General features: G+C 45.5%; 1 protein-coding gene and 1 non-coding gene across 4 annotated transcripts in view; both read right to left on the bottom strand.

Moving 5' to 3' along the window:
* Positions 1-6,859: 6,859 nt before the first annotated feature.
* Positions 6,860-12,470, bottom strand: part of LOC147046659 (uncharacterized) — a 16,348-nt gene continuing 10,737 nt past the window's right edge. Inside the window, exons 3-7 of one of the 3 annotated variants that reach the window (XM_085930626.1) lie at positions 7,870-7,982; positions 7,731-7,763; positions 7,593-7,643; positions 7,240-7,515; positions 6,860-7,155 (exon numbers count right to left, since the gene is read on the bottom strand). In XM_085930626.1, the coding sequence (XP_085786752.1) occupies positions 6,923-7,155; positions 7,240-7,515; positions 7,593-7,643; positions 7,731-7,763; positions 7,870-7,879 (603 nt within the window). In that variant the 5' untranslated portion in view covers positions 7,880-7,982 and the 3' untranslated portion in view covers positions 6,860-6,922. Of the gene's footprint in view, positions 7,156-7,239; positions 7,516-7,592; positions 7,644-7,730; positions 9,063-12,470 lie in introns of those variants that run through there. The other 2 variants (XM_085930625.1, XR_015068230.1) reach the window with 2 other exon arrangements.
* The window catches only part of LOC147046661 (5.8S ribosomal RNA), a 154-nt gene continuing 122 nt past the window's right edge, over positions 12,439-12,470 (bottom strand). The window contains exon 1 of the ribosomal RNA XR_015068263.1: positions 12,439-12,470. This exon is cut by the window's right edge and continues 122 nt beyond it. This is a non-coding gene — a ribosomal RNA (5.8S ribosomal RNA).

Here is a 12,470-nt window from a genome sequence, read left to right as displayed (position 1 = left end):
CCCACACACAGCTACTCTTATTGTGTATGCAGCTTATGATTCAATTATAGAAATCAATGCAAAGAGAGAAGTCTTGATGGATTATTACTAACAAGATGAACGGACGCGAATTAGATTTGATCATGACTCGAAAACAAAGATCCCTTTTCGGAGGGGTGTTTGCATCGGATGAGATCGGTGACATCAAAGACACACACCCTAAGCATTATATTGTGAATACCGACCCCCGCCATCTTCCAGGGGAGCATTGGCTCGCCATAACACTGGAAAGCGACGGAACCGCCTCATTCTTTGATCCTTTTGGTTTACCACCGAATAACCCATACTACCCCGCTAGTATATACGAATTCCTGAAAAAACGCTCGAGTCGTATAACATACCACAACAGACAACTCCAACACGAACTGACGAACACCTGCGGACAGCATTGCGTGTATTATTTGTGTCAACGCGGATGCGGCCTTACCTACCAGGAGGTGTTATCTCATTACACTACTGACCCTTTAAAAAACGATGTTATGGTCCGCAATTTTGTCAAAAAACTGCAAAGGCCAGATCGGATGTGTGGAGGACAGATAGCTTGCTCGCTGCATAAATTTAAAAAATGCTATTGTTTGAAACAACGTTAATGTTTTATAAACCTCTTTATTCAATAAACAATGTTAAAGAGATTTACAGAGTCATGTGGTTTTTTTTCGGTAACAGTTCGTAATACAACAAAAAAACATTTTCATATCTAATAACTAACCCACTTTACAGTCGGCATTGTTTTCTTCCTTTTTCGTTTACTTATAACGCTTACATCTTTCTCGTAAGAAGCAGCCACATTGTCATCCTTAGCATATTTCACACGTTGAAGATCAGCACGAGCCAGGGGGTTGGAGATCGAAGATTCAGGTAGGTTAAGATTAGCTAGTGTATTTAAAAATTCGCTCCAGCCAACAGGCTGACCAGGTAGTTTTTTTCCACTCACAACTAGATGTTTTAACAGATCACTCATATGGGAGCCTTTGACCGTTTTTCCTTTAAAAATAAATTCATTTAGCGGTGTCCATTTTATGTCAGCGGCCGACAATCTTTTCAGCACATAGCTGGCGTTGCGACGATAATGGGGTCCGATGGCATCCAGAATATCTCCCCAATCTCCATCGGTTGTCTTCTCAAAAGTCTTTCTTTCAACCGTCTCCCTCTCATCGCTTTGAATCGTGATAGGTATTCGTTCGATGTCCTTTTGTTTCACCACACCCATGTAACGTTGTAGCAGAGTTTGATACATTTTGATTTTCTCATATTGATTTAAATTTTTATTTTCCAAAACCTGTTTCATTTCATGATCGAGATCATTTTCAAGCGTATCACGTATGGTTGGTGCAGGTCGGCTTAGCCTCTCTAGCTGATAGGGTGAGATCATGTACATTTTTTGGGCTGTTTTCAAACTCATTTCTCATTTGTTTATGAAAGCGCCGGCGAGGCTCCCCAGAACAGGTGCAAAAGCGGCCAGCAGTGGTAGTATAAAACCGCCCTTCTGAACCAACACAGCTCTTTTCTTCTTCAACGTATTTTTCTTATCAGCCAGAAAGCGGATGTTTTTCTTTTGTTTTTGAAGTTTTTGATAATGTTTTGATTTTAGAGGGATATGCCCTTTCAAAAGATTCAAAGCAATCTCACACAATGCTTTCACTAGACTAGCAGGACCTCTAAGGAGTAAATGCTTACGTTTGGCAGGTTTGGATGTAAACAGAGAGCGGAGTAGCGATGCGTTTGTTTTGTAGTGGTTTTATTGTTTAGGGATATAAACAGTAGGCCACTGGTTATGTAGTACACCTGTCCGCAGTCTATATTGTTCTGGACAAGATGGTGTCAAATCTATCAGTAAATAGCCATGCGGGTCCTTTGTAGCATCCTCAAAACACTCTAGGAAAAACTTCCGATTGCTAGGGCAAATCTGATTTGCCAGAACATTCACTTGTAATTTATCGCGCGGGTTTTTGAACAAAATCAAATAATTACTGTTTAAACTGATTGTACGGCTGAATTTCCCCTGGTGGAATACATTCTGTGTCAGCATTATAACGCTTAAATTTTTATGATGTCGATATTGAGTGAATATTCGAACCACTTCTGGATTATCTGAAGCCTGGAAGACGATGTCATCCAAAATCAGCAGATGATGTTGCTGCGGCGGGAACAGCTTCTCGTCATCAAAAGATTCAGGCAGTCCTTTGATAAATGTGATTTCTTTATTCAGCCTTTTGAGCTCATCGTACATTGGTTGATATGATGTGTAGACCCACACAATATCAGGTTTTTTTCTCAAAACATGTTCAGGATTTTCCAATACATTTTTTACAAAAAAGGTTTTGCCACAACCAGAAGGCCCTGCTACTAAAGATGAAAAAGGAAGTTCTAATCTAGATTAAAAGCCATTTCCACACGCACACACACACACACACACACACACACACACACACACACACACACACACACACACACACGTATGGATAGAGAGTTGTCAATAACCAAAGGGTTCAGTGGTGCCTCGCTCGAGTAACCTCCTTTTATCATAGACCACACGAAGCCGTTTGGAGAATGACGTGTTTCTGAGATGAAACCCCCTCTTATCACGAACAATGCTGTGTTGGGGGGCGTATAGCACATCTGAGTGGGCACCTGCTGTGTCAATGTAACCCTGAACCAAACCGAGCATGCTATCGAGATTGATGTTTTGACCGCTCTCGTGAGTCTGCGTGATCCCCTTAACCTTCATTACAACGCGACCTGTCTCCCTCGTTCGGTAAGCGTAAGTTTTTGGCCCTGCAGAGACAAATTCTTGAATGGTGTCATTCGAGAGCTCATCTGTCAAATCACCCAGATAATCCCCTAGAGGAAGAACACTTTCACCCAGTTTCACAGTGTACACGATGCTGTCGGTGTCGGTGTAAAGCACTCTCCTCTGTAAAACCTCCAAATAGCTATACATTTTCAAACGTGCATAGGCTGTCGTGAAACACGCTGCAGCCACATTTGATGTTTTTGACGCAGGTATCTCTGTGTTTGTGTGGAGACAATACTGTACAATCGAAAGCTTTTCACTAATGAAGTGGAAAAACCTCACGTCGTACAGGCCTGAAAACAGAAGTTCAAAAAACTCCTCAGATTTTGTCACAATTTTGGTGTTTGCCATGTTCTCACGCTGCGCGAGCTTACCCCACAAGTTGTTAAGACAGAGTTTTGACACTTGTCTTTTTCCTGGGTTTACAGCAATTTTAGAAGGGTCGAGCTGGATACCCTGGTGAGTTGCGTAATTTTCGATGTATTTTTGTCTATCAGCTTGGTTGACCACGTGAGCCGGATAACCTGAAGGCTCTTGTTTACCTTTAAGAAATGTGCGCATATAACCCTGAAAAATTGTGTCGCTTGTTCTTGTGTAGTGCCATACTTCTGTAATACTTGCAACCGTGTAGCCAAGGTCAAGTGCCTTAACAAATTCAGGGGTTGTCCAAACACCTGTTAACGATCTTTGATCATCATCATGTCTACATGCTGTTTGTTGATTATTGAGCTCAGCGCATGTACGACACAGTGTGAAGACAAGTTTACCTTTAGCTGTTTTGAAGGGTAAGATCGGCAAATACAAACCACGTGGTGGGTTGACTGTGGCGCTGATGAAGCCGAAATACGATCTGGGGTCTTTAAAACCATCATGGATAATCGTCGGATGCCCGATGGGGTAGATGCCTGTGCTATTTATGTAAGGGTATAATGACGTTACATCAACATACAACACACGCTCGTCAGGTTCTGCTGTGTATCTTAAAACGAACGCGTTTGTTCGACCTCCAAAGAGGGCTTGCCTCGGCTTGAGAGGTGTGGGGAATTTGGCCTTTTTCAGGAATTCCTTCACCTGTATGTTCACCTTTTTCATCTGCAACCACTCGTGCTCCCACATGATTACAAGGTGCACATCCTGTTTAAGCTGTAGTTCCTGAATTTTCCTTTGGGTGCTATCAAACCTCTCCTGAAAGGGGCGTTTTGTTGTCGGGCATATTTTGGTGAGATCGTAGCATTCTGAACAGCCATGGTGATAACCAAAATACTCAAGCACTATTTTTACACCGTCAATTTCGGTATAACCGTCCACAGTGAGGTATCATGACCTCACCTCCGTTCAACGCATGTCTGATGTGAATATTCTGGCTATGCATGATCCATAGCAGGTATTGTATAGCATCATGTGAGAAGGCTTTATACTGACGCATATAGTTGTTTGAAGGTGTGATGGCTAGTGTTTGAGGGGTGAGGAAGTTAGCGCGAAAAACATTCATGCACGCCAACGCAATTGTCACAGCTTTGAATGGATCTGTTCCTGTGGCTTCAAAAAACTCACCCCTGAATTTCTCACTCCCCAACATTAACAGGTCAACATCATTCTTACAATAGGCTATCGCCTGCTTAGCAAAATCGAACACACCATTAGCTTCATTGTCGTACCATTCATCAAACTTAGCTCGTTGAGAGGGTGACATCCGATCGACACCGTAGTGTGCACGGTCAGGGTAACACCCTACATAGTTTAGATGTTCTAAAGAGCTGAATTTGTGCGGAAAATACCCCTTTGATTTATCTTCAAACCCGAGGGCCTTAGGCATCGCACTTAGGGGCATGGTCAGAAATGAGAGAGAGTCTATATATCGAGATTTCATGTCTAAATCGACAAATGACAAAACTTTACTCCCTTGCATCAGAATGTCAAGTTTGATACCGAGTTCGAGCATTCTCTTTATCAAGATGTATGAATCAAAACCTCTCGCATTATGCGCGACAAATGTCGTTTGTTTAAACCGGGGGTTTCGAAAAAAACTAAGAAAATCATCAACGCATTCGTCACCAAACCAATGTTTCGCCAATCTATTTGATTTACAGCAGATGAGAAAAGGTTTGTGGAAACCATCTGTATCTACATAGGTTTCAAAATCGTAGTAGACTACATCTTTGCAAGGTGGGTGAGGCCTGATTGGCTGAATGTAACACACATGAGGGCTTAACAGAGCATCGTTTTGACTCGAAACCTCGTCACAGACAGTACACCTGTTAACAGGGCAGCGATGTTTAGCACCTGTGCCATCAGCTTTCACATAATATTGCAGACCACATTGGATGCATTTTTTGTATGAGCTGCAGTTGCTCACACGATTCGCCACCCGGGCCTCTTTATGTTTGGCAAAGCATTCCTCATTACGACAAGTTTTGTTACAATCAGGGCAGATGATTCGCTTAAACCGCTTTTGTTTACAAAACGGGTCGAGACAAACATCACAATGCCCTGCACAACGGTGTTGATGCCAATTCTCGTGCCCCTTATAGCAATGTCTGCAAAAGTAAGCGTGACCAACAAACGCCTCTATAGCTTTCACACCATAGAAATGACCTTCGAGTAGTAAGACAAATAAAGTGTCTTCATCTGATGCGGGGTAACGCGTGTCAAAAAAAGTCATCGGACGACAATCCTCTTTTCGATACATTACAATTATTTTCCGTTTGAGGATTTTTTCAAATTTGTGGACATCCCCTAGACTCACAGGTGTCTGGCAATTCAACCCTACACTCTCGTGTAAAAGTCGTGCATGCCTTGTGGCCTGTTTTGCTGTTAGTGTGTTATTTAGCAGATAGGTTAGTGACAAAGCAAAACATAGCTTGTTGTCTTTGTTACGGGGTATGTGTAAATGCCGTTTTTTCAACCTCAAAATTTCTCTGTTGGTACTGTTTACCAGCCTGCGCCGCATTCCACCACCACCTTGTAATGGTGTGACTATTTGCACAACAAGCTCTAAGCTGTCGTCGGCAAGAAGCTCTGTGTTTGATTGAGCTACACGTTCGAGCATGTCTGTTACATTATCTCTGATAGAGTTTATGTCACTCTTTTGCCTGTAGATATGCGCTCTCTCATTACCACCCACTAACTCAACCTGAATCACATCACCTTGTTGTGCCAGCCTATCCACCTCGCGCATGACATCATCGATCTTATCCTCAATCTGGAGGTATAAGGTTGCAAAATCATTGATGTTCGTTTGTGATGGTATATTTAGCTGGTTCCTTACCTCCACATTATTGAAATGCGGTCTGCTAACTACAACAGAACCACCTTGTTGGGAATTGACATTATTCACAAACATATCTGTGTGTGTGTTTTCATCATTAGCATCAATAGCATCAATCTGATGCTCGTTTATTACAGAACAGTTGCTAGGTTGGTGAGGCATGTGTTGAAATGTTGATGTGTCGGCATCGATAGCATCTATTTGATGATCAATTATTACAGAACAGTTGCTAGGTTGGTGAGGCATGTGTTGAAATGTTGGTGTGTCGACTTCGATAGCAGATGGAAGAGGGTCAACAGGATTAACGGGCAACCATAGGCTGTGTATTTAGATTTCTGATCATAGTTAGCAGGTGTATAGGAATATCAGGACTGATACAGCCGTTGTTATCATTAGCATGGTTGTTTAATTCCTCTATAATTTCTACCAATTGTGGCGGGATCGGTGTAGGACTCTGTCTACCTTCATTCAAACTTTGATTGTTCAAATCATCTACGGCAGTTTGTAAATGTGTAAGCATATCGGGGGTTAGGGGGCTCTCACCCCCCGACACAGCAGCATTCATATTGTTGAGAACCAAGAGCAGATCTGACACATGATCGTCAGACGCATCAGCCGACAGCAAATCAATATCATTGTTAACGCTAAGCAAATCTAACTCAGATGCGTTACTTCTTTGGTTTGTACCCGTTTCAGAACATGGTTGCAAATCTATTTCATTCATGCTTGTTAGGAAATCTGACTCTGTTGACGACAGGTTACAACGCTCCATTATATTTCTTTAAAAAAAAAAACACAACAGAAATAGTACAAACAGTGATCTAAGTTGATTCAGCCAATTTCGTCAGGATTCGTATAACCCTAAAAGACTCTTGGAGTCGACTTTTGTAAATGCAGTTACCACCACACTCTCGTCTTCTATTGTTATGGTGATGACCCTCGCGTGCCGACTCTCGCGCGCTGTTGGTCTGACGGCTCGCGTTGTAGATGGCGGCCCAGCGGCTCCTCCTCCTCCTTTCCTTTTGAACCCCACGACTCGTGAAACGGCGTTTGGCTGGAGGGTAGATATTTAAAATCAGTAAAACAGCTATAATAGCAAAAAATAGTTAGTCGAATGATAACATATAAAAAAGTATACCTTTAACTTTGTTTGTCGATTCGTGAGGGTGGTTCACACCTTCGTATGCACTTAAAGCATCCGCCAATTCTGTGTCAGTCAACGCTTCCGGCTCCACCTTCTGCCGGTCTGCACAAGGCCCAATGCTAGCACGTGACTCTGGTGCGCTTGACTCCTGCGGCTCAGGTATTTTGAAACACCGTTGAGAGATGTCTGCTAATGCCTGCGCTGTTTCTGAAACAGCTTCTGTCGGCAGCCCGTTTTTTCTGATATCCTCTTCAGCGGCGGCTATGAGGTCTGGTACATACATAAAATAAATCTTAAACCAGTAGCATTTATATTAACAACCCTAGATGAATACCACATTCACTCACCGTAGTCTGATTGTGTAAGAAAAACCCAGCTAAGATCATCGTTGAATGGGGCTGTAGGTGAATGAAAAAAAGTATTATAAAGTAGAAAAAATAAGAGTAATATATTCATGTAAATAAACTCATAAATCATTTACTTACGAGGATCATGAACATCAGCATAAACGATGATATCTATGACACAATACATAAACATTACATCATGTTTTTACAAATAACCTTAGTGCCTGATAATAAGCTTAATGTATTAATATATTGATAAAAAACTAGCAACACTCACCTTTAACCATCTCGGTACAGTATTCAGCACTCTCCGACTCAGCTGCTCAGAGCTTCTGCGCCGGTCTGCTCTCTCAAATGATTGATGGTTGTCTGCCCCAAACTAACTTCAAACTTGGCGGGCGGAAAAGAGCACACCCCCGGGGTCATGTGATGCGAAAACACTCTGCTAAAGCTAATGATTGGTGGAGGGGCTTGTCTTCATCAGCCCTTCAAACTTGGCTGGGGGGAAATGTCACACCTCCGAGGTTATGTGATGCAAAAACACTCTGGTAAAACGGAGACGGCTCGTCTTCATCCACCTTCATCCATTTACACATCATATGTGATGCGAAAACACTATAAAAGACAGTTTGTCTTCATCCGCTTTCATCAATTTACACATTGACTGGTGATACCCCCCAATACATGCACCATCAGGCCATCAAACACATTAGCATGTTTAGCATGTACACCAGCGTAATATTAACCATGACCAATATGGCGATAGCTAAAATAGCTAAAATAGCTTGGTAAAGTAAAAAATACATGCCCAGACATGCCGCCGGCCGCAATAACCAATAGGGTCATCTCCCCCCGCGACAACCAGGAAGACGCCATCTTGGCCAGCCAAGATGGCGCCTTTCTGTCTGACGCACGAGATGACGCCTCTCTGTCTGACACCAGGATAGAACACCTGACCGGATGGGACGAGCATCACCATGTAACACCTGACCCAGGATGGGACGAGCATCATCGTGTAACACCTGACCCCACGAGATGGCGCCTTTCTGTCTGACATCAGAGGATGTCACAACACGATGTGACACCTGACACAGGATGAGACACCTGACCGGATGTCACACAAGGATGCCATATCAGGATGTGACACCTGACACAGGATGAGACACCTGACCGGATGTCACACAAGGATGCCATATCAGGATGTGACACCTGACCGGATGTCACACAAGGATGCCATACTCATTAGCATAAACACCTGCTACATTTGCATAACAATAAGCATCAAAGCGAGCTGCATTGTCTTTCTCTCTATTATACATGAAGAAATAACCACTTTCAACGTTTGGTTTATGTTTTACACGCGTTTTAATTTTTATTGCCGAAATCGCTTTTTCTCGCCGAGATAAGCACGTTTTCTGAAATGTCGCTCTCCCGTCACTCTAGTTAATTTTTTACAACAAAAAGGGCTGTTGGGGGCTAGGGAGTATCAAGTTGATCATTATACATGAAGAAATAACCACTTTCAACGTTTGGTTTATGTTTTACACGCGTTTTAATTTTTATTGCCGAAATCGCTTTTTCTCGCCGAGATAAGCACGTTTTCTGAAATGTCGCTCTCCCGTCACTCTGGTTAATTTGTTATAATAAAAAGGGCTGTGTGAGGCTAGGGAGTATCAAGTTGATCATTATACATGAAGAAATAACCACTTTCAACATTTGGTTTATGTTTTACACGCGTTTTAATTTTTATTGCCGAAATCGCTTTTTCTCGCCGAGATAAGCACGTTTTCTGAAATGTCGCTCTCCCGTCACTCTAGTTAATTTTTTACAACAAAAAGGGCTGTTGGGGGCTAGGGAGTATCAAGTTGATCATTATACATGAAGAAATAACCACTTTCAACGTTTGGTTTATGTTTTACACGCGTTTTAATTTTTATTGCCGAAATCGCTTTTTCTCGCCGAGATAAGCACGTTTTCTGAAATGTCGCTCTCCCGTCACTCTGGTTAATTTGTTATAATAAAAAGGGCTGTGTGAGGCTAGGGAGTATCAAGTTGATCATTATACATGAAGAAATAACCACTTTCAACATTTGGTTTATGTTTTACACGCGTTTTAATTTTTATTGCCGAAATCGCTTTTTCTCGCCGAGATAAGCACGTTTTCTGAAATGTCGCTCTCCCGTCACTCTAGTTAATTTGTTATAACAAAAAGGGCTGTTGGGGGCTAGGGAGTATCAAGTTGATCATTATACATGAAGAAATAACCACTTTCAACGTTTGGTTTATGTTTTACACGCGTTTTAATTTTTATTGCCGAAATCGCTTTTTCTCGCCGAGATAAGCACGTTTTCTGAAATGTCGCTCTCCCGTCACTCTGGTTAATTTGTTATAATAAAAAGGGCTGTTGGAGGCTAGGGAGTATCAAGTTGATCATTATACATGAAGAAATAACCACTTTCAACGTTTGGTTTATGTTTTACACGCGTTTTAATTTTTATTGCCGAAATCGCTTTTTCTCGCCGAGATAAGCACGTTTTCTGAAATGCCGCTCTCCCGTCACTCTGGTTAAAGTGTTATGAAAAAAAAGGCTGTTGGGGGCTAGGGAGTATCGAGTTGATCATTATGCATGAAGAAATAACCAATTTCATCGTTTGGTTTATGTTTTACACGCGTTTTAATTTTTATTGCCTCAGTCGCTTTTTCTCGGCGAGATAAGCACGTTTTCTGAAATGTCGCTCTCCCGTCACTCTGGTTATTTTGGCATAAAAACGCGCGTAAAACATAAACCAAACGTTTCAGGTGGTCATTTCTTCATGTAAATGACAAACTTGGTGCTCTCGAGCCTCCAACAGCACTTTCTTTTATGACAAATTAACCAGAGTGACGGGAGAGCGACATTTCAGAAAACGTGCTTAACTCGGCGAGAAAAAGCGATTTCGGCAATAAAAATTAAAACGCGTGTAAAACATTAAAAAAAACGTTGAAAGTGGTCATTTCTTCATGTATAATGATCAACTCTATACTCTCGAGCCCCCAACAGCCCTTTTTCATGGCCACCGTCCTTCTGTCTATATCGACCAACACTTTTTCTGGGCTCTGATGAGCGTCGGCATCGGGCACCTTAACCCGGCGTTCGGTTCATCCCGCAGCGCCAGTTCTGCTTACCAAAAGTTTCCACGCCCGGGCTCCACGCCAGCGAGCTGGGCTTCTTACCCATTTAAAGTTTGAGAATAGGTTGAGATCGTTTCGGCCCCAAGGCCTCTAGTCATTGGCTTTACCAGATAAAACTGCGTTACGAGCGCCAGCTATCCTGAGGGAAACTTCGGAAGGAACCAGCTACTAGATGGTTCGATTAGTCTTTCGCCCCTATACCCAGGTCGGACGACCGATTTGCACGTCAGGACCGCTGCGGGCCTCCACCAGGGTTTCCTCTGGCTTCGCCCTGCCCGGGCATAGTTCACCATCTTTCGGGTCTCATCGCACGCGCTCGAGCTCCACCTCCCTGACGCTGCGGGCGAGACGGGCCGGTGGTGCGCCCGGCCCATGGGAGGGGCCGGGATCCCACCTCGGCCGGCGCGCGCCGGCTCCTCACTTTCATTGCACCGGTCGTACAGGGGTTCGTTCGTGCCCTCCGACTCGCGCGTGCGTTAAACTCCTTGGTCCGTGTTTCAAGACGGGTCGGGTGGGCAGCCACAATCGCCGCGGACCCCTGACGCCTACTTCGATGACCGGTCCCCGCACTAGCGGCGCGACAGGCCAGCGCGGACCGCTCTCGGTGCCTTTCGGCCGCGCCTGGGGCGAGGGGGCCACGTCCTGGTTCGGAGGGCGCAGCGAGCACTCCCACGTCCCCGGGGGGAAGCGGCAAAGTCGGAGTAAGGAAAGCGTTGTACAGCGCCGGTGCCACCTTCGCCCCAGACCCTTCCAAGCCAACCCAGGGACGGTCGCGACGCACCGCCACGGGGGAAGTGCGCCCGGCCCGGGGACGTCCGACTCCGAGGTCGCGCGCGTGAAGACGAGGCCCCCGAAAGGGTCCGCCCCCCGCGACGCCCCAGGCGGCCGCCAATCCCAGCCGGGTTGAATCCCCCGCGCAGACTGCGTGGTCCCCACCCGTTTACCTCTCAACGGTTTCACGCCCTGTTGAACTCTCTCTTCAAAGTTCTTTTCAACTTTCCCTTAAGGTACTTGTCCTCTATCGGTCTCGTGCCGGTATTTAGCCTTAGATGGAGTTTACCACCCGCTTTGGGCTGCATTCACAAACAACCCGACTCCGAGAAGGCCGCGCCCCCGGCTACCGGCCTCACACCCTCCCTGGGCAGAGCCTCCATCAGAAGGACTCGGGCCCCCTCCGGGCGGCGTCGGGCGCAACGACCTTCTGTACGCCACATTCAGCGCTGGGCTCTTCCGTCTTCGCTCGCCGCTACTGGGGTAATCCTGGTTAGTTTCTTTTCCTCCGCTTAGTAATATGCTTAAATTCAGCGGGTCGTCTCGTCTGATCTGAGGTCGGATAAGAGCGGAAGGGTGGCGGCCGGCGCGGCGGCCGGGCTCGCCGGGATCGGTTCCGCTGAGCGCGAGCGGTTGCGGTGACCCCACGGTGCGGAGGGCTGCGCGAAGCCGAAACCACCGGCAGCCGCGCCCGGGGGCCCGCTCCGCTGCGGGCGGACGGGGTAGGCGGGCGGGCGGACTGAGCGGGTCTGCACTTAAGGGGACGAAGGGCCGGGCTGGCGGCCTGCGAACCCCCAACCGCAGGAGCGAGAAGCCGGGGCGCCGGCGGCAGCCACGCTAACGTTGCGCAACGTACTTGGCGACGGTGACCCTTCCGCCCCTGCGCTCCCGATTGATATGCCAGCGACGCTCAGACAGGCGTGGCCCCGGGACGGA

Source organism: Syngnathus leptorhynchus, chromosome 14, assembly GCF_054491065.1.
Source record: "Syngnathus leptorhynchus isolate UIUO chromosome 14, UIUO_Slep, whole genome shotgun sequence".
NCBI lineage: Eukaryota > Metazoa > Chordata > Actinopteri > Syngnathiformes > Syngnathidae > Syngnathus > Syngnathus leptorhynchus.
Note: the sequence above shows the minus strand (reverse complement) of the source record. Positions and strands in the feature narration are given on the sequence as shown.